Source organism: Syngnathus acus, chromosome 12 (assembly GCF_901709675.1).
Source record: "Syngnathus acus chromosome 12, fSynAcu1.2, whole genome shotgun sequence".
Classification (NCBI taxonomy): domain Eukaryota; kingdom Metazoa; phylum Chordata; class Actinopteri; order Syngnathiformes; family Syngnathidae; genus Syngnathus; species Syngnathus acus.
In genome coordinates this window covers 11,059,290-11,081,386 of record NC_051097.1, presented here as the reverse complement: position 1 = coordinate 11,081,386, position 22,097 = coordinate 11,059,290, and the positions used below count along the sequence as shown (strand labels likewise).

The following is a 22,097-nucleotide window of genomic DNA, read 5'->3' as shown; positions in this document are numbered from 1 at the left end:
CCGCAATGGTTTCCCAAAACTTCTTTCTTCGTGTTGTTGAATCTTAGTTGTCGTGTCTCGTGCATGATGTTTTGGATTTTTTTTTGCGGGGTGGCGGGTTGACTATGCTCTCATTTCACGCATGTCGGTGGCCCCCTGAATTTAGCGGCGAATTAAATTTCGCATTAAGGAAAATGTTTGGGACGTCGTATGTGTTTGGTCCTCCCTATCCTCGCTTTGGAAATACTGTGAAGTCAAAATGTTTTAAACAGCCTGAATGTATTGTGTGATCATTTGGTATCAACCATTTTTATTTCCCCCTTTCTGCCCTCTGCTGGCCAGAGTAAAAGTATTTGAACCCTGGAAATTGGAGCTTATTACATGTGAAGTGATGCTGCTAAAAATTTTCATTTGAATGCAAAAAAGTCATTGAGTTTTCTTCATTTTGTGACAAAAACATGGACGGCAAAACCTCTAAAGTCCAATGAGGGGCAATGTTTGGATTTGCTAACGATTTTCGTTATTCTTAAGGATTTCAAGAGACAATGTTCGAGCCAAAATATAACTGAATCTTTTTAGTATCATTTTAACATTGATAAATGCCATGTACGGTCAGGAAAACAATACATTTTGAATTTGGATTTATTATTTGAGGATGGTAAAATTTTAACAATCTTACACAAGCGTGAAAAAATAAGTCAACTTTTGTGGCATTTTTTGTGGGCAATTTTGATAACAATTATTTTTCCCCATTTGCAGGTACAACCATTTAGTGTAACATTTGAACATGTTCTTCAAGGTCATGTGCAAGGCTTAGGAGCGACTTTGGTCACCCATCAGTAGCGTTGGACTTTAGAGGTTCTCAGTGGCGCACTATGGAATACTCACAGGCAAATTCCTCGTGTGTGTACGTCACTTTTTGTCTGTCACATTCCAATGTTGTGGTTGCTGCTCGATTGTGTGAGTGTGTGCGTGTGCATGTTCTTGGCGATTTTGCTACTTGAAGATGTTTTCTACATGTGATCCTCAGGTCATTTGTGTTTGCCGGTTTTAGTGTTTGAAGCCTGCCCCCCTTCCTTTCCTTTGTGTACAGAAGTAACATTAAGAACTTGTGTTTTTTCTTTGACAAAAGTCCTTTTTAAATGTTCTCATCGGCAAGTCGGTTGTAAAAAGATGTTAAAATGGTTGAGTTAAACGGTCATAATGTGGCCAAATGCATGAAGTTGGAACTTTATGAAACTGAAGTAAAACTATTGGCAAAATAAAGAATTTGTTTTGTTTTTCAGGAAAAGTTGTAAAGTTTTAAGTCATAAAAAAGTCATCATTAGAATCATGACATTTTACATAACAGTTAAATCTTGTAGAAAAAAAATCATATTCATGACAATAAAAGAATACAATGAAATTGTAATTGTATGATATTCCTAATCTGACTGCCATTATATTCATGAAATACAATATTAGAACGTTAGGAGACTAAGGTCATAACTTTACAAAAGTAGTCATAATTCTTCTAAATCATACTTTCATGAAAGTCACCACTTTTTGCAGTATTCATAATTTCACACAATGTAAAGTTGGAACTTGACCAAAATGGTGTTAACTTCTATAAAAAAGCCACAATTTTCCAGAAATAGCCATAATTTTACATGAATGTCAATTTGACCAGCAAAGTTGGATATTACCTAAACTTTTACCAACAAAAACACAACAAAGTTAATACAAGTATTATGCGCACCAAACTTAGCCCACCTGATATAGACTATCTGCATTTTTGTTCGTTAATGAGCTGCTGTGATAAAATGGTTAAGAATAATTTTGGGGCCACCAAATAATTTGAATCATGCAAAGAATATATATTGTACTGTTTTTGTAATATTTGTAAGACGACATAGTGGTGGGTGTGAGACTGGTTACCATTGCTTGAATCTGTACATTGTTCCAATAAATCGTTTACATGATGACGTGCATCTTTTGTTTTTTCATTTACCGTTGTGCCCACACTTAAATTTTGAAATAATAATGCCTTCATGTAATAAACATAGCCGTAATTATACCAAGGTGAGACATCATTATGCAAGATTTTGGGGGAAGCTGCGAGAATAAAGTCGTAATATTACTGAAACAAATACATCATGAGAATTGAGTCGGAATTGTACGACACTTGAGTCAGTTTTACGCTTTTCGTCAGACTCTAAACGCATCTCAGAGTTTCCTGAACGTCACTGAACGCACCATTACATTTCGTCTTTCCCGGCCTTTGGCTTCTTTCTTTTTTGCTTTCCCGTACGCCATAGATAGGCAGCGCAATTAAAACCCAGTTTGGTTCAATTCGTCGTTGTTGGCCGACCGACAGTAGCGAGTGACGACTTGGACAACCGAAAGAGGGACCGGGCGGGCGGAGAGGTGGAGTTTGGTCGGCTGAGGAGGGAGGAGGGAAAAAAAGAGTGCAGAAGGAAAGGAGGCGAACCCCAACGGGGCGAGACGGGGCGGGGGGAAGAAAGAGCAACGGAGCAGGAACCAAGCGGGAGCTTGTAGTGGATGAATTTGGCCATTTTTTTTTTAAAGACAAAACTAAAGTTTCTCCCCAAGTGTTGGCGGCGAAGAGGACGACGAGAACAAAATGATTACGCCCTACTTCGTGGACAATTTCTGGGTAGGTTGTGTCTCAATTTGGGGTGTTTACACCTGGTCTTTGGTCTTTCTCGTTTCATTTTGTATGTATACATTTGGTTTTCTCAACAAAAAAACTTTATTTCAGGCTGAAGTATTTCGCTATCGTTACTTGTTGTTGTTATCAATTTTGTGTTATTTAGCCAACGCCGGAATTTGGCAGGGCCTTTGAAGGGAAAGCGAGAGCCCACCAAGCTTGAAAATCCAAACGGATCCGCCCCTTTTTCATTATACCACTACCGATTGGCCGGCGTGGCTCGTCTTGTCGCGCTCGCATCTCGTTCCGACGAGGCCATTGGCTGCCGTGATTGTCAATCACAGCCTCTAGGGGGCCTTTTACGCGTCATTTTTCTTCCTTCCGTGAAGTTTCAGTGAGAGGCCAGATGTTTCGAAAGTTTCGAATGCTTTTTAAAACGCGTATTGACTCCCTTTCTAATCGTTTGAGATGTCGTTGTTTAGTATAAAAGCAGCTGTTTATGACGTGCAATGTCGTCTTTCCCATGCTCAAAGGTCGCTTTACCACGAGCATGATCTGACGTGGCTATGCTAGCTCAAACAAGTCAAGGCAGGACACAAGTTATCACTATTTTACATATTAAGTCAGATCACTTTTTTAACCTTTTTATGTTAATGTTCTTCTCCTTTTATTAGTAGTGGCGTTCTCTAAAGGGCAAAGTAGCTGCAGATGAGTCACATTTTAAAACATGTTGGCTTTGAGTAAATTACAAAAAGTAAGCCAAAAAGCACCTGTCAACTTACTGTGATCAAATTGTATTTAAAAGTTGTCTGGGAGGTTATTTTCTGGAAATATTCAAATAGGACATAGGCAAGTACCGTATTAAAGAATAAAAACCTAGCCTTTTGTTGGTGATTTAAATCACGCCTGTCAAAGTCACGGACCAGTGCGTGTGTCAACTTGTATGATCCTTGCCAAAACCTGTACCAAAATTTTAAGTCTAACAGATTTTTGATACTCCTTATACAGTTAACATTTTACAATATAAACAATTTTATCATTATAATTGCCAATAAAGTCCTCATTTTCAATCTACAGCTTCTGTCGCCCCCTAGGCTGGAATTCTGCATTACAACAACAACAAATCCGTTGATTTGGTATCAGTTGCCTATGCTTAGCCGCTGATTTGAGAATGTTTTTGAAAGACAGCCTGTGAAAAAATAATATGGATTATTCTATGATTAGTTTCCGCGACAGTCATTTGAACTCATTTATCTTGATCTCGTTTTTTAATTGCAAACCCTTACGCTCAAGTAGGGGTGCTTCCACTTTTTATATTGTCTTTATTAGGCCTTTGGAGTCAATAGAAGATGCACTCGCTGACACCGAATCGGTGGCGAACTAAATGGAAAGGAGGCCAGCGACTCCGTCAGTCTGCCCTTTGTGCCTCGGCCACAAGAGAATCCAGTGATGGCAAAGATCAGCTGTGTGTTTAACATGCGCCGAGCGCACGCACACACACGCTGGCACTCGGCGACGCGTCCGTTTACTTTTGACTGGACTGCAAATCATCAACCAAAGCGCACACACACAAATAGAAATCAGAGATACTCGTGTCGGAAGCAGCGTGCGTCCTTTGGATGCCAAATTTGTGACAAGAACGCAATCTACGCTGACAACGTTGACGGCCAAGTGCCCGCTCGCCGCTTCGCCTGCATTGTGTGTGTCTAAACACCCATTGCGCAACTCAAATGGTGCGAATCGAATGTTTCCGAGGCGCCACGACAGCAGCGGATGCGTTTCATCATATTGCCGTCTCAAGAGGAAGGTGGGGTGGAGGTTGTGCAATCAGGTTGTAATTCAAGTTTAAAGAAAAATACACAAGGCATTCAATGTGAATATTTAAATATCATTTGGTTTTGTATCGGCACTTAAATGTCAATTTCCATTAACAGCAGAGGGCAGCACAGGATGGGTTAGTCTGTTTATCCTTTATTCCACAAACGTGAATCAAAATATTGTGTTGAGGCCAGTGAGATTCTTAGTTGTGGTTTTTATTTTTTCAGGTAAAATATGTGCCTTGGCTCAATAAAGATTGGGAAATGTTGTTGTCAAAAAGCTGCCCGGAGAGCGCCATTCCCATTCTGTGTTTTTCCACTGCACTTACCTGAACATTCCCGCGTCTACTTGCCGGCTGGCCGGACATGAACCGACCAAATAAAAGTCCACTTAGCCCCCCCGCGATACATTCTGCACCTCCCCACGATCGATGCGCGTGGCGGCCTTGGAGGGCCTCGGCAAAAATGCTCTGACCTTAAACCGGACGTGAGAAGAGCTTTGAGCGAACGGGACAGAAATGGTGAACGTTCTGTTAGTGCCAGGGTTACGTGAGCGCTGTGCTGCTGACTCATCGGTTTTTAAACACGTTTGCCGCGGGCAGCAAACACCGCCAAACTTGTTTTCTAACATTTCCCCTTGACTCAAATGAAGTTATGATGAAGTGAGCTCAGAGCGTCATGCAAGAAGAGAAGAGAAAAGGGGGGGCTTGTGTGACCCATGTCCAAGTGCTGACTGTGTCGGCACCGCATACAGGAACAAGGAAACAACTCGGCAAGAATGAGGATGCTTGCTGAGGTTGCGTTCCGTGCCGCTATCTTGGACTGAAGTCTAGCAAACACTTTTTTCAAATGAAGCTGACGCTTGATGAAAGTCTGATGACTCGGCATAAAACGGGAGACGCTTCACCTTTTTACACCTGCACACGAAGCATCACTCAACAAGTCAAAGGCAACATTTTAAATTATTCACAGCCAGCTTTTGCATTTTTAAAATGTTTGCGCAAGTCGACACCGTCGCCCGGCGGTACCGCAGACGCATATCGCCGACCGTCTCGCAGAAACCTTTACTCTGGACGCTCCAAATATTTCTTGAACATGGCCGAGATGGGCACACTTGACCCGAGGCTGAGTCTGAGGCAACTCCAAAGCCTGCGGGCACTTGAAAAGGTCTCGGCGGTGGGTGAAGAATCCGGGCCGGCCGACAGATGACGTTTTTCACATCCCTCCATTTGTTTCTCAACAGGGTGACAAGAACAATGGCTTTGACGTGCTCTATCACAACATGAAACATGGACAGATTTCCTCCAAGGAGCTGACCGACTTCATCAGGGAGAGGTAAACAAAAAAAAAAATCTAATTTGTACTATGTAAGATGAGGTATTGTCTTCTACCTCAGCTATTGGCTTTTTTTTATTTATTATAGCCCACAAAATTGACACAGCAAAGGCATAATCCAAATTTTGATGTCACACAAAAGCCACACAAAGCCAAAGAAAATTGAAACGTGATCAAATATGTAAAACTAAATAATAGTTCAATCATAAAAATATTAAGACTAATGATGTTGATAAAAGTGCATCTTTGATGAATAAAGTAGTACTGTAGTAATTGAGATGTTTTATAGTATGTGATTTTCACCTAAACAATAATATGTAACATAACAGCATCATTATGTCGCCCTCTGGTGGCAGAAACGCAAAACGGTCAGCTCCCAATCAAGTCAGATTGGAAAGGCTTTTTTTTTTTAAAACATTTTTCTCTTCTTCCAGGAGTGTCATCGAAGAGGCGTACGCCAGGTCCATGACCAAGCTCGCCAAAACGGCAGGGAACTTTTCGCAGCTGGGGTGAGTCGACCGCACTTTTTATCACAAGAGGTGAACGTACGTCAACGTGCCTCTCCGCCGCAGGACATTTGCTCCGGTGTGGGAGCTGTTCAAGGGCTCCACGGAGAAGCTGGCCATGTGCCACATGGAGCTGGTGCGCAAGCTGCAGGAGCTCATCAAAGATGTACACAAGTACGTGGACGAGCAGGCCAAAGCACACAAGAAGGTGAGCATATCCCAGTCCCTCGGTTTTGAGTATTCGATACAAGTATCTTTGATTTAAAACATAACCGTGTTTTTGTTGTGCCGATGTTTAGACAAAAGAAGAGGTTGCGTCCACCTTGGAGGCCGTCCAGAACATCCAGAGCACCGGGCAGGCCCTGCAGAAGTCCAAGGAGAACTACAACACCAAAACAGTGGAGCAGGAGCGCCTCCGCAAAGAAGGCGCCACCCAGAGGGACGTGGACAAGGTAGGACCGGGAAAGCTCGGGTTCATCCCCTGGCACCAAACACACCTGATACCAAACATAATGGACCCAGCTGAAACTGGATATTCTTCTGTTGGTTTTGTAAAACCTGACCTGTTTATTGTATTTTTTTTCAGGCGGGGATAAAAGCCAAAAAAGCCACAGAGACCTACAAGTCGTATGTGGAGAAATACGCCTACGCCAAGTCTGACTTTGAACTCAAAATGAAGGAAACAGCTCAGGTATGATGACTTCATGTGAAGTTAAATATTATAAAAAAGCAACCCAATAATATGTTGAACCGCCTCTTTCCTCGCGCCTGATTTCTGGGGTTGTTCTCGTAACGTTTGCAATGAGATCCTGAGGGCAGTGTGATGTCAACTTCAGTCGCCAGCAGAGGGCGCTATAAGGCCACAACATTTATGCATTCTTAGTCCAACGTTAGTCAGAACACTGTTTAGACTGGTGGGGGCGCATAGAGCAAATTGTTGCCAAAGTAAGAAAAACCTTTTTTCTTTTTTTTTTTTAGGTTGGCCACTTTTGGTTTGAATGTTTTGTGTCGTTTGATTACAGAAATTCCAGGACATTGAAGAAAGCCACGTCCTCCACATGAAGGACATCATCCAGTCATACTCGCAGTCTGTGGACGAAACGCACGTCCAGATCGGGGAGGTGAGTGCACACTCGCGCACGCTCCGGAACATTCCAGCGGCGAAGGTTAGCCAGGCGGTTCACCGGGCGTCGTGGCAATTACCGTCAGCTTTGATCTCGCTAATTGTTTAACTGGCATGCAGGAAACGCGCCTTTCAGCCTTCCGCGCCCCGCAATTAATAAGTGATCAGAAGCAATCGAAAACACTTCCCGGCGGCGTCTCCGCTTGTTTGCTAACTTGGAAAGCAGACGCAGCGGGGAAGTGCCCGCTGCGTTGCGCTTCTTGCGTGGTTCACCGAGAGGCGCTCCACTACCAAGCCGGAATCTCTTTCCAACTCGGAGAGTAAAAGCGTGAGAAGAGAAAGAGGACAGTTGGGGGGGGGGGGGCAAAAATCTATTTTCAAGGGCTAGATGGGAACCAAGTGTGTGCGTGTGTTTGTGTGTGGCAGGTGTATCTGTCAGTGCGCGTGCTGTGTTTGTTTTTGTAAGTGAGCTCGAGTGTGTGTTTGTGAGAGCGAGGATGCCTTGAAGGAAGCCTCCACGGAGAGTTGTGTGTGTGTGCGCGCTCCCTCTTCATGGCAGCAGCACCTGACAGCTTGCGTGAGCATGCCCCCCCCTCTCTCACCCTACACCTCACCCTCCGTCTAACATGCTCTCCTCACAAAGCTAATGCACTCCACCTCTCCACAGGACCCTCAGGGCCAGGGTGTGTGTGTGCGTGTGTGTTCCATACGTGTGTGTTTGTGTGAGAGTCACGCACATCTAAATGGCGTGATGGTGACACGGGCACTCGGCGCTTTTCCGGTTCCTCCGAGCCTGTCCGTGGCATCCGCTCTGTAAACAAACGGCGCCGCACTGCCTCCTGTGCTCACAAGGGGGCGACGCTGGCAACAGTTGTGCATTTGTGATTTCTTTTTTTTTATGATTGCAAAGGACTAACATGTTTTTGTTTTTCTTTTAATAAATAGATGTTTTTTTGCCATGTTGCAGGTTCATAATGAATTTGTGAGAAACGTGGAGAACACCTCAGTGGAGAGCTTAATACAGAAACTGGCTGAAAGCAAAGGAACTGGCAAGGAGAGACCAGGTAAGACATTTGTGTGTTTTTTTTGGGCAAGGTTTAGTTTAGATTTTTTATTTTTTTTGTGGGATTTCTGTGTTGCGCTTTCGGCCAGCGTTGCGTTTTACGAATTCAGTCCAATAATCATCAGGTCAGTTGTGGGCGGCGGCGCTACGGAGCCGAGCGGCCATCACGCTCCATCGTGCTAATCCGCCGTCAAGGTAGGCGGGCGGGCGGGCTGGCTCGGCATTCCAGTAAGCGTGCGTCACGTGGGGGGCTTTGACTTAAGCGGGCACGGCCGAACTTTTCGGCCAGGTCAAAGCTCAACAATGACTCTTGTGTAAACTTTGCCCACAATATACCCTCCCCGCTCTTCACCTTGTTGTGATGCACTTTCATCATGCTACTGAAGACAAACTGTGTCACCAATATGCTAATCTCCCCCCGAAATGTGATGCGTGTGAATATTTAAAGCCCCCGAGGGCTGTGACGTCTCCGCCCCTTCACCAGCGCCACTCCTCCACCCCCCATCTCCACTCATGCGTGGCATTACGTCAGGCACGCAGGCGGCTCACCTCTGCAGTGTGTGTGTGTGTGTGTGTAAACAAAGCGGGCCGCGTGTCGCCCGCGGGCCGACCTTTTCCCACCTCCGCTTCAGCCAGCGAGCTTGAATCACCTTTTTATTGCGGAAACGATCCCAAAGTGACACGCTGCGAGGAGGTGAAGGGGGGGAGCGTTTGGAGTGTTCAACGATATCCAGCTGAGCTGTCAACTGGCGGCCGGCCAGACACGCAAACTCTGCCCCCCCCCCCGCCCACCTCAATTCAAGCAAAAGCGACCCGCCCCGCCAGTGTCATGCCAAGCATATGCGATTTGAAGATGGGGGGGGGAGCATCCGCTGCTCATGCACGAGTGCCCTCCTGACTAAGTCCAGAGAAAAAAGGAAACATCTTCCTCAGATAAACAAACGTCAGTAGAGGCGAGTCAATAATATCTCCTGGAAACACACACACACACGGATACACACACAAGCTGTCAGTTCAATGTCCCAACGAGTTTGATTCCAGCATCTGTCCATCCTCCCGTGTGATCTGCTATTCTTGAATGTCAATTGTGTTTCGATTGCCATGAACCACACACACACACAAACAGTAGTGCGTGCAGCCAATGAGTGTGCGTGTGTTAGTCCGATATTGCACAGTAGAGTAGATCAGTCATCGGTGTACTTTATCCACTTGACTTGGCGTGATGGGCGCCTCTCGTGACTCGCCGCTTGCCTGCGCTTCACATCGGGGCGCCGCCGCACGCCAAACAATGCATCAATGGAGCACCCCCCCTCCCCTCCCCAGAGGACGGCGCTCGCTGACGGCGCGGCTAATGTATACGTTGCGAGCGGCTTTTGTTCTTTTCAGGTCACGACGCGTTAGCGTAGCGCGGTGCGTCGCCGCGGGGTGCTGCCTCTTCCGCTAGCTGCTCTGATTCCAAAACGCACTTCCCGTCCGTCTTCAAGGCCGTGTTGGCTCCTCGCGACAGTGAGTGCTCCACCTTGACGCTGGAGTTCACTTGTGTGCAACTTTTCTTGTGCAGCACGAGCCTTATGTAACTGCGTTTATATTGATTTTTGATGCGCTAAGTCGAGAAGGGTGTCCCGTCCCGTAAGCCGACTGAGCACTTTTCTTCGCGTGGCTTCCGACACTTGCTGGCATGTAATCGCGGATTTGTTTGTCTTAATCTAATGAGGTTACGAGACCTTGCGTGTCCTCTGTCATGTCTGCGCACTCTACTTTATATGATGCTATAGCAACAATAGATGAATTTTGTCAATCAAAAGCTGATTTTTGTTGGGGGGTTCCCGGCCGCGACGGCCACCAGACGTCCGTTTGACTCGGTCATTGACCCCGTCTGCCCCGTGGGCTGGGCTCGGCTCTGTTTGCATCCACTCCGCGCCGCACGCCAACTTCCCTTCCGCCTCCCCCTCGTGTGCGTTTTTGTGTGTGCGACTCTTGCGTGATGTCCATTCGCAGGGTTCGCAGCGGCGGCCCGTTGACCCTTTGTGTGCCAAATGAACCTAAAAATGTTTTTGCGCCTCATTAGGGCCCATTGAGTTTGAGGAGTGCAACGCTGCCATCGCTACCGAAGGTAGGACATATAGTTTGGCCATTCATAAACATACGATGCCACGTTTGTTTAAATCTACGACATTGTGTTTTGTCAAAGGTGCCAAACCCAGGAGGAGAAAGCCGTTTGGCATCCCGGGGCGCCGGAAAGACAAAGACGCAGACTCCACGTAAGTTTGCCGTGAAAAGCGGCGCTGCCTTATCACATTTTCAGACATGTTGATGGACGCCGTTTTGTCTGGCAGGGAATCGACGGAGGCAGAAAGTGTGAGTGAACGGGTTCCTCTTCACGGCCGTGTCGAGCGGAGCGGCGCTCATTTAGCGTCGCCTCGTACTACTCCGACATGTGACTCGCTCTCTGTCCCCGGCAGGCCAGCCGGCCGGCCGGCTCTCCCTGCTTCCCTCTTGTTTGTTTTGCAGATTTGCTCATTCATTCATTCATTGCGCTTGTCTTTGTTTATGCTCGTAGAACGCCGCCAACGGCGCTCCCCCCGGATACTACGGGGCCATAGACATTCAGAACGCTGTAAGCAAGCCAACGCACACACAACACAAGCACACATTGCAGCATGGTATTTCACACGTCACAGTCGTCTGTAATAAATGATGAAGTCTTACTCGCCAGTTCTTGCACAGTTACCGTATTTCTTCAAATAACCGCCTCTGCTGGAATATTTTTTTTGTTCTAACGCAAATAGACGCCTCATAATTGAGTACAAACATTTTGTAGCCACCGTATGATGTTGGTTTGACACAGTGACTTTCAATTGATGGCTCAGGTTGACATTTTTTATAACCTCGTGATTGCCTCCTCGCTGATATGATTTATTTGTTGTTCTTTTTTTCCTTTTGCAGAATGTTCCTCGAGTCGATGACGAGGGCTTCTGCATCCGGCCGGAATCCATCGGGAATGATATCCTTCGAGACGATATTATTGCCCTTTTTCTAATTGTCATTTGATTTATAAGACAAAAAAAAAAAATCCCTGCCTTAGTCAGTACATTTTTTGTTTCTCCTTTTTGCTCCTGTCACTTCCTTAACGTGACGGGGCCAACATGCCAAAGAGAATTCCTTCTACTCGTCCAGCGACTCAGAGGATGAGGAGGAGCCACGCAAGTTCCACGTGGAGATCAAGCCCGTGCAAGCCAACAACGGCACGGACCAGAACCGGGCCACCATCGACGAGCTCAAGGCCTCCATCGGCAACATTGTCCTGTCGCCATCTACCTCGGTACGTACGTCTGCAAACGGGATTTTCCTTTTGCTTTCTTGTGAATAAGTATTGTTTCTTTCATAAATCCTACATAGCACGTTTACAGCCACAGGCGTTCAGAAAAATCCTGCCACATGTTTTGTCAGTGCCCAGTGCTCCCGCTTTGCACCGCTAGAGGGCGTCAGGGGAATGTTGTAGTCATGCTTGAGCACAGAACGCCGGTGGCATTCCTGGCCTTTCAAGGCATTTATTTTTATACTTAACAAGCGCTTGAGCATTAGCTCGTGAGTCACATGCGGCTTTACGTGATTGCTTTGCTGCCCCCCCCCCCACCGCCACAACCCCCTCCCAGAATCCCCCACCCCGCCAGGCAGGCGACTTAGCAGCACACAAAGTTAAATTCTGTTTACGAACATTTCTCCGGATATATTACCTTGACTTGGGGATTTTCAACTAATATTTCTGGAATTAGTTTGGACAATCTGCATGGGTCAATGCGACCTGCTGTGTGTTTAGCCAACAAAAAATTAATTCTGCTGGATGTAACATGGTAATTCTTGTTAATGCAGGTCAGACAAACCCTCACACCATTTTTGTTGACAGTTCGACCCCTTCTAATATTTTTTTTTTTGTATTTAATGACTTTTTATTTTATTTCACATGAAAAACATTTTAAACATAAAATCAACTTTGTCTCTCTATAGAAATTTGTTTTAATGCAAAAGTACATAAATGACAGTTGAATAATCGTATAATATACAAAACAAAATATATTTAAGACATGTTTGGTGTTTTTGTTTTAGAATAAAAAGATTTCCCAAATTTTGCCTTCTTTAGCTTAGTTCAGACTTGCTTCTGCATTTATCCAGCAGTTGTTAATTATTGATAGTTGTATTTTTATACTTCTTTTTTTGGTTTTAACTCTCTAAAACTTTTTCTAACACACATGCATTTAAAGGAATATGTGGCAGCAGATGGTCTCTCACACACACACACACACACACACACACACACACACACACACACACACACACACAGCCTCACTCGCTCTGAAAATAATTCATTAAATATTCAAGTTGTGTGTGCGTGCCAGGCTTGGCGTGGCAAGGAAAGGGCACACTCTCCATCTTTGCCCTCCACCTCTCTTTCGCTCCTCTGTTTACGTTCTTTCTCCTCACACACTTTACACACTCCAGATATGTTTCTTTTTAAAGCATCCATTTCTGAAGTTTTTGGCCCCTGTCCGAGTTATTACCGGCAAACTCTCAGTTGGGAATCTGGTTTGGCTTCAAGTTTACGTCAGGTATTTTCAGAGTTATTTTATTTACTCAAGCATCGCTTTCAGGCTATTTTTGTGTGGGCAGCTATAGTCATCACCTCATCATTTGACCCGGGTTTGGTCATGATTTTTCTTTTGGTCAGTCTAGCCCGCGAGCCCCGAATTTGTCACCTGTGCAGCACTGCCCGGACGGGCGCCCCGTGTCACTTCCTGTTTATTTTGACAGGAGGTTTCCCCATTAAAGTCGCCATCCATCATCCTCTCGGCTGCTGACACAATTACGTCGTCTGGTGTCAATTATTGAAATGTCTCTTTTTTTTCTTCCCCACCTCCTGTTTGGCTCTCCCTCCACCTCTTTTTCTATTTATACGCACGTGCGTATGTGTGTGCGGTCACTGACGAGAGCCGTAATTGAACCCATTTGCTGCTTGGTGCCGGGTGGGACGGAACCTGGCCTGGTTTGTGTTCATCTGAGCCATTTTGTTGTTTCTCACACACACTCGCGCAGAGGAGAGCCGAGCATCTTGTGTTACGCGGCCTGACACTGCAGATTTACGCTTTAGTCTGGTCGTCCCCGAGCGATGGCTTCCAACAACATTAAGCTTGATTTACCGGCCCATTCGCTCCCCGACCGACCATTGGGTGTAATTAATTCCTTTTTTTTTTTCAGCTTTTGAAAGCTTTATTTTTCCCGGCTGGCACTGAGCAGGTGAAAAAAAAAAAAGTTAAAGTTCAGGATAAAGTTCATTGTGTACACTTGGTAAATAATAAAATATAAATATAAAGTATTAAAAAAAAAAAACAACTAACACCCCAAATAAATTGACTGTTTCAATCTGTTTTTTTTCAGGGTCAAATGCGGAGGAACCAATCCAGTGAGTATTTTCTCCTCCCCCAAAAAGTGCTTTTAAACCAGGCGCTTGTTTCTCAAAGTCTTCATCCAGAAAGCCGAGCCAAGAGCAACACGTCCCGGGGAAAAAAAGCAAATAGCTGTTCTTTTCCCGGGCACGCCAGCGTCGGCGTGTGTTTGTCTCCCGCCGGCGCGAACGGGAGATTAATCGCTTAATTGGCCGCTTGTATTTTAACATGTCACAAATAATCCCCCCGACGTTTTTGGCTCCCAGATGGGTTATCTGTCTTTGCTCCGACGGGTCCCGCTGGAAAAACAGCCGCTATCAATTCGGAAAGGTTTTTTTTTCTTTTTCCCCCGGAAAGGTTGTGTTTTGATTAGTCGAGCTTTTGAGCAGCTATTGGTCTGAGGAAACGCATCGATGATGTCATCCAAAATAAACGGCACCTATTCTGTCTGTGTACATTTGCCATGTCAAAGTAATTTCTGTGCACATCCAATTTTTTAAATGATTTGACGCGATTCAGATGTGACTGAGCTCATCTGGATCCAGTTGATCCGGAGCGGTTGCCGGGTGACCCGGATACAATTAATCAGGATTTGGCGAGCGTCCTTTTATCGATTTTTAACACTCCTTGTGTGACAACCGTGTGTCTGTCTGGCAACTGGCGAGCAACCCGTGGCTGAAAATTGTTCTTTTCCTCCCCGCAGGTGACGAGCTAGCCAAAGCGCGAGTGCCGGCTTCATACGAGTGAGTGGCGCCACCTACTTTTTTGCTTTCTTTATATGTCTTGGCAGCCGGGTTAAACTTTGGCACTCAAGGGCCACTTTGATTGGCTGAGTCAGGATGTGTTTAGATGCTAAAAAAAGATAAATTAGGATAAAAAAAAGAAAAAGTTGAAATGTCTTGACTCAATTATTTTCACATTTAGTCAATCGATCTTGCTTTCCAAATTGTTCTAATGACTTCTTCCTATCTGGTGTGCGTGGCAGACTGAGCAACAATGACCTCCTGTCCTTGGATCCGCTCGGCCCTTTTCTGACCGCAGCTTCCTCCCAACCCGTGGCCACGTCCGCAGGTAAACAAACATTTACACTTTTTGGATGTCCGGCTCGTAGTTGGGACAACACACACACACACACACTTTCTCTTATTTTGAGTCACTTGACGTGGGATAGCTCAGCTTACTTCCGTGCGGCGCTTTTGCGGAGGCGTGACGTCGGCTTTGAGCCGCCGCCCAGGCTCAGCTGTAATCCGCCGTTAATTGGCACCTCGTCGGGGTCGAGCGGGTCGGCCGTGAAAGCCCCCCCGGCACGTATGTTGTCAAACACCGTCTCGTTACTGTCAAAGCTTCAAAGTCAAAAAGAGCAACTGGTGATTATCTCGGCTAAGATCACGACAGAGTTCTTGTTTGTTTATTCTTCCTTCACTTTTCACTGTGGTTTTGAATGAGTCAATTATTATTTTGGGAATGTTTTTTTATGTGTACTTGCTCTCGGCAGACCTTGCCTGTATTGTCCTCTCTTCTCCATCTTTTCTGACGCGAGAGTCACAAGCCACGGCAGGTACAATTCTCCCGCGCCACCCTTAGTTAGGTTTGCTGTTGTGTGATTATTCTTAACATCGTCTACTAATTTTATTTTATTTTTTTTATTTCCGTCATGTGGCAATAAACTGTCCAGTGGAATAAGATAAAAAAAAAAAATGAAGCGTTTGAAACAGGGGTGTGTTGACATTTTCTATATGGGCCGTATTTTTTGCTTTGGACCGCTGTTTCTCCAAAAGCTTTGGCAGAAACGGCGCCCGAGTGCTCGCCCCCTTTGGCCGAACGGTCCAAAGACGTCTCGTCGTTCTCGTCATCCACGTCGTCGCCGTGGGACTCGCCGGAGGCGCCTTTCCAAACGACCCGCCCGCCACCCGCCCGGGCGCACAGCGCCCCCATCAGGTTGCCGCCTGAAGCGGACGCCGGCGGCGCATCAGGCGACGGCGCCGCCGACGCCCTGTCCTCCGTGTCGTGGGCCCAAAGCCAGTGGATCGCCTTCGGGGACAAGAAGGCTCCCGGGTGGCGGGCGCCCGGGAGGGCTAGCCGCTTTCTGTCGGACGACTCGGCCGACGCCTACGGAAAAGCCGTCAGAGGGTTTTCCGACACGTTCTTGGGCTCGAGCGAAGGGGCCGCGCAAATACTGCCGGGTAATGTTTTTGCAACACCGTTCGGACCGCACGCTTGCACTTTCAGCTACTTTGATGGCTTGTGTGGTTTCGTTGTATTTCTTTAGGCCTTATTATGATTTGTGTTGTATTTTTAATGTACTTTTTTAAACATATTTTTGAATACTAGCCTGTTGATTTTTTTTCTTGCCTATTATCAATTTTAATCAGCTTTTTTTGTTTTCTTAGAGTTTTATGTATTGATTTGGATTTATTGAAATGTATTTTTTGGCGACCTGATTTTTTATTTTAGTGTGTCATTGTGTACTTTGTTTTAATTGACTTGTGGCTTGTTTTTTATTTTCATTCATTTGTTGTGTTTATCTGTTTTTAATACTTTGTGTGTTATTTCATTGGAATTGTGAATTTATGTGTTAGTTTTTACCCCATTTATTTATTTCAATTGCTGCTTGTTTTATTTGGTATTTTTTCAATTTAGACTGCTGCCTGTTTTTTTCTTGTGTTTGAATGTATTTTTTTAACTTTGACCTGCTGCCTGTTTTTTCTTGTTTGTGTGTTGAATTTAGTCAGCCTGACTTTCACTTGATTTTGGCTTGAGATGCAACTAATGAATCATCCTCGCAGCAAATCTGCACGTTGCGTTTTTTTTTTTTGCTGCTACTAATTGTCATCTTGTGTTTTTAGCTCCCAACCGTCCGACAACCCCTCTGACGTCGGGCGCGCTGGTGCCGCCGCCCCGACCCTCCTCCAGACCCAAACTCCCCACGGGAAAACTCGGCGGCATCAATGAAATTGTGAGTAGAAATAAACAGTTGAAAACAGTTGGAGTGATGACTTGTGTTTTTTGTTTTTTTTCCCCCAGGCGAGACCTTTTAGTCCGCCCAAGGCGCCCGGCGCCAGCCCGCCCCCCGCCGCGCCACTGGCCCGCGCCGAGAGCTCGTCGTCGCTGTCATCCAACGCCTCGCTCAGCGCCGCAAACACTCCCACTGTCGGTGAGAAGCCAGCCATTTTGCCGTCACCTTAATCCCTTCTACGTTCATCTCTCTTTTCTTAAATCTCTTTGGCTCCCAATGTTTTTCTTTGTTTTCTGTCGTATTGTTAATTTCTACGTTTTTGTGAAGTGCCGTGTCCTTTTCCACTTCCTGTTCCCTCTTCCCCATCTGGCAGGCCCCAATGTTCCCGTGTCGGAAGTCTCATCTTCTCCTTCGTCTTGTTTTTCTTCTTTCTTCCCTTTTAGTCAAAGTGAGTTTGTCCTTCCCAAACCATTTGCGACACTCAAATGTTGTGTCAATATTAAGTTTAGAGTGCGATATATAGTATGCATTTGTCACTCGGTCCTCTCATGTTTGTGTCCTCCTCCTTTCCTTGTTTGGATTAAAGAAGACGACATGTTTGTCTCCAAGCTGCCCACCTTTGAGAGGCGATGTGAAACACCAGCAGGTATCCGGGACGGCCCTCTCCCTCCTTGCGTCTTTACCGCCTGCTCTCCCACTCACTCCAACAGCATCCACTCGTTTTGTGCGAATGTAGCGAATGACATGTTCGCATCTCGACATCCTAACGAACAGAAATGTTGCTAACCGAGCTGAGCCGTGTTTTTGCGAAGCACGTGGTCTAACAGCATGGCTGTGAACGGCAAAGAGCTCCTTTACAAAATATTGAGTCTTGTTAGCAATTTAGCAAATAACAAATAAGCCTAGCTTGATAATATGGTCGTTATTCCTCTAATAGCAAAAAAAATGATAACAGCTGAGTCGATATTTATTTTCCTGGTCTCGTTGTCTTGCAGGTACGTCCCGCGGTCCCAGCCCTGTGACGCTGGCGTCCCAGGATGCGTTGCCCATCGCTGTGGCCTTCACCGAGTCTGTCAATGCCTACTTCAAAGGCGCCGACCCCACCAAGTGAGTCTCGCCTCACCTGGCTCACTGCAAAGTTTGGGTGTCAGCGCCACGCATCATTAATTGGCCACTCTCAACACAATTGTGAGTCTTCTGAGCCTTTTCCACACGTTGTCCTCCAGGTGCATCGTGAAGATCACGGGCGACATGACGCTGTCGTTCCCCTCGGGCATCATCAAGGTGTTCACGGGCAACCCCTCGCCCGCCGTCCTCACCTTCAAGTTGAAGAACACCGGCCGGCTGGAACAGATCCTCCCCAACCAGCAGCTCCTCTTCAGGTAACCTTTTTCGGAAGCACGGGGCCATCGTTTAAGCCACGGGGAATGCGTGAATTAGTCTAATTGAATTATCGGGCAGATCTGAACGTGTCATTAAGCTGTCAGGCAAAAGGTTTCCAGCAGACGTGCGCCTGCAATAGCAAACATCGACCGGCTTCGTGGCCCGTCCGCTCCATTTAGCGCTCGCTCCTGCTTGCGGTCAGCCTGCGCTTTACTGTGTAGGAAAAAAAAAAAAAATTGAAAGTGTCTGCTCTGGCGTTTTGTGATGTCATCAGCATGTTAATTGTTGCAGGTGGTATTAGTAAAAAAGACCAGAAGTCAGTCTGTTGATGATTACAAATATTCGTTTTAAATAAATAACTTTATAAAAAAAAAATAATAATAACTTTAATCCTCGCGGTGGAATTAGGTGAAGGAGACGTCTTCAGTTTGAATCAAACGGAATCCATGATTTAGTAGCTGCTAGTACACAACGGGCATCTTCACACACAAAGCTGACACGGGCAGAGAAGTGAGGGAGTGATGAATAATTGAGCGCAGCGTTATTCCTCGTACGCGTGCGAGGCGTTGTGACCTACCACGTTTGCGCGTCTCGTGTCGTGCAGCGATCCGTCTCAGGGCGACTCGGAGTCCAGGGACTTCTGGTTCAACATGCAAGCGCTGACCGCCTACCTCAGGAAAATCTCCGAGCAAAACCCCGCCGCCTCCTACTACAACGTGGACATCCTCAAGTACCAGGTCCGTTGCTCGCCGCACCACACAAAGTCAAAAGCGGGCCAGCTGAGGTGAGCGCCGCCGCCGCTGTGGCGTGCAGGTGCAGTCGGACGGTATCCGCTCCACACCGCTCAACCTGGCCGTGTACTGGAAGTGCACCCCGGGCTCCACTGACCTGCGTGTGGACTACCGCTACAACCCGGACGCCATGACCACGCCGGGGCCGCTCGGCAACCCGCAGATCCTGGTGCCTGTGGACGGAGGCGTCACTAGCATGCAGTCGCTGCCCGTCGCCCTCTGGTGAGACCAGCACGTGCGCACCAAGAAAACAAAACTGCCAGTGATGGGCTTCTGAGCTATCATTTGGTGTGAAAAACACTTTTATGTTTTATGTGTGCATTTCTTGGTGTCCTTTCAGGAACGCAGAGCAGAATAAATGTCTTTGGAAGCTGAGCGACATCTCGGAAAAGTCTGAGAACGAAGGTGTTGCCTTGATTTAAGCAAATTTTGCTCGCACTTCTATGGTGTTTTTGCTTTTTGATTTAGCATTGGGCTAGCAACATCAAATTGAAAAACTTTTTTGCATTTTGCTGCCACTATAGTTAGTGCTCGTATAAAGTCGGCTCGCTCGTAAGCCGCCGTATTAACTTTTTAAACTAGCGTCATTGTCTGTTTTCTTTTCTGGATAGGCGCCGGCTCCCTGCGGGCCAAATTTGAGCTGTCCAATGGGCCGTCCAACCCGTCCACGCTGGCGGTGCAATTCATGAGTGAGGGCAGTACGCTGTCGGGCGTTGACATGGAGCTGCAGGGCAGCGGCTACAGGCTATCGCTCAGCAAGAAGAGGTTCGCCACAGGTAGGCCCACACACAAACAAAAAAAAAACTTTATGCAGTCCAAAATCAAGTAGCAAGAGAACAGGCCATATATCACAACAGAAAAACTCATTACAATTATATGAACATTGCTGCGTCTTTCTCCTCTCAGGTCGCTATATGGCAGATTTCTGAGACTGTTCTCAGAAAAAAAAAAATGGCCTTATCTTGCTTTAAACATAAGTTGCCCAGGACCCCCTGCCGCCGGTGGGAATCACTACAATAAAGCAGCACTGAGTACTGAACACTGTTGAATGGAGAAGAAATTAAAGCAACACCAAGGTGAGCTTTGGGGGGCGGGAGGGCATGTGTAGCGTATTTTCAGGCTCTTTATACTCCAGCATTTTCTTGAGCTCATCGCTGTATGTTTGAAATCAAAAAAAAAAAAAAGGAAGATGGGAGAAAAAAAAACATGTGCACTAACAATCTTTCCAGGCACTCTTCTTTTCTCTGACCGTAACGCCGCACACTGTGTAAATATTAACAGCTAAAAAAAAAATCTTTAAAAGAGTATTTTGTTGCTCTTTAAACGTGCAATGATGGGCGCGTTGTCTCGTAGCACAAAAAAAGAGAAGGCAGAAAAAAAAGGACCCCAGTGCCTCCTTGTAAAACTTTTTGAAACGCGCATTTGGGTTTCAGGGCTCTTTTGAAATGTTTTTGGAAACAACTGTAAAGGCGTTGCAATGCTTTAAGAAACTAACTTGTAGCCTTTCAACAAAACTTGAAGATTGTTTGGGGGGTTTTGTTTTCCTTCAACATTTTGTGCCCCATCAGCCTGAACGATAGCGTCACTTGTTAGGATACGGAAAGGACGTCTTCCGGAAAAAAGGAAAATTGCCGATCGGAGGCGTTTTCTCCAGCCTTACGGTCCCGGTGTCTCGTCGTCTTTATATTTTGTCGAGCGCTAGCTTTGTCTAACTTAGACACACACAAAAAAATAGACGCCCGATCGGAATCGTCCATTTGAAGTATCTGATATGAAGCGCCACTTTTAGCAAGCTGGTACTTGCTCGCCCTCAACAACAGAAATGGAAAGAAAAGACGTCGTATTTACGAGCCGCTATCTTTGGTCACTTTTTCTTTGTGTTTGTATTTAACAGAGTTTCTTTTTTTAAAGCAAATTTGTGTAAATGATTCTCATACATTGTACATTTTTTTACAAGTATCAGCCACTTTTTTGTCTCCGTAATGAATTCTCACTGTGCCTGTATTAAATTTGTAATATATGAATATATATACAAATATATGAATGACTACTTTAAGCTTGGTGTCGTTTATTTCAAATTGTTTTCTTATGCTTCTTTGTAAATGTCACATCAAAAATTGTTTTGGCAAAATTTCGTCATAGCCCACCCCAACACAAAATCTAAAAAAAATCTGAACAAAAAGACAAATTGCCAAATTGCTCCCCAAAATTTTAAACAATATAAAGTAATTTTTAGATAGATGGATAGAAGACCAAATTACTGTTCTTAAGTTTTTAAGATGAAAACAACAAAACATGCAAAACTTTCTTTGTCGAAAAGTGTTCATTTTTTATTTATTTGACACTGCACTCTTCCCGCACTTGACCCCGCCACCCTCCCTGTTTAAAACACGCAAACTATTTTTTTCCCCCGGCCAAAAACTTGCGAGAGTCTGCCGTATCCAACAAGCAACAGCAACTCCTGTGTGAGAATTTTTATGGAAATATTTTGACATTATGCTCTCGTGCAATAAAATCCCTTGTTGATCTAGCAGTGAAGATAAAAAGGGAATTTCTTTGCTTTCACACTGAGCTCAGAGCCACCACGGTGACTTCCTTCTCGATATTTGGACCGATGGCCGGGACCGAAAACCGCCGGCGTCTATTTCGAGGCGTCAACTTTGAACTTGGTTGTCTGGTGTCGATTTGACGACCCGAATGCGGGGAGGGTCTCCGGCGTCTTTGTTGTCCGTGTTTGTCCAAAAGCTCGGCGGAGTCGTAGGCTCCCCCCCGGCTCCGCCCCACCCACATCACTGACTTTTACGGACCATTTAGAATTGATGTGGCCGTTTGCTCTCTGCGAAGAGAACCATCTGAACAAACAAGAGGACGCTGTAACTCAATTGGGCGAATATGGACTCCTCGGATTCCCCTTTCCCCCCCGCGGGACCTCTTGCGGAATCACTCAGACCCGACGCCCACCGGGTCAAAGCAAGACCGATGTGGGACGTGAAAATATCTTGCTCGAAAAATGCCGGCAACCTAAAGCTACTTAGCTTTAGCAACAGCTGGAG

At 45.8% G+C, this 22,097-nt stretch overlaps 1 protein-coding gene across 9 annotated transcripts; it reads left to right on the top strand.

Annotated features, from left to right (window-relative positions):
• The first annotated feature begins 2,247 nt into the window (after positions 1–2,247).
• On the top strand, positions 2,248–20,770 carry fcho2 (FCH and mu domain containing endocytic adaptor 2). 9 transcript variants are annotated; one of them, XM_037265138.1, is made up of 30 exons: positions 2,248–2,635; positions 5,690–5,781; positions 6,216–6,290; positions 6,354–6,495; positions 6,587–6,739; positions 6,874–6,978; positions 7,310–7,408; positions 8,378–8,474; positions 10,542–10,586; positions 10,665–10,734; positions 10,810–10,831; positions 11,034–11,090; positions 11,420–11,477; positions 11,620–11,795; positions 13,907–13,931; positions 14,618–14,657; positions 14,900–14,985; positions 15,410–15,472; positions 15,693–16,097; positions 16,761–16,870; positions 16,939–17,068; positions 17,244–17,318; positions 17,460–17,516; positions 17,866–17,977; positions 18,097–18,252; positions 18,858–18,990; positions 19,067–19,266; positions 19,385–19,449; positions 19,656–19,820; positions 19,951–20,770. In XM_037265138.1, the coding sequence occupies exons 1-30, from the start codon at positions 2,603–2,605 to the stop codon at positions 19,971–19,973; spliced, it is 3,069 nt and encodes a 1,022-aa protein (XP_037121033.1). In that variant the 5' UTR covers positions 2,248–2,602; the 3' UTR covers positions 19,974–20,770. The 9 variants fall into 9 exon arrangements, with proteins under 9 accessions (XP_037121033.1, XP_037121032.1, XP_037121034.1 ...); XM_037265137.1 differs by having other exon boundaries at positions 17,457–17,516; XM_037265139.1 differs by lacking the exon at positions 15,410–15,472 and having other exon boundaries at positions 17,457–17,516.
• Positions 20,771–22,097: the final 1,327 nt, after the last annotated feature.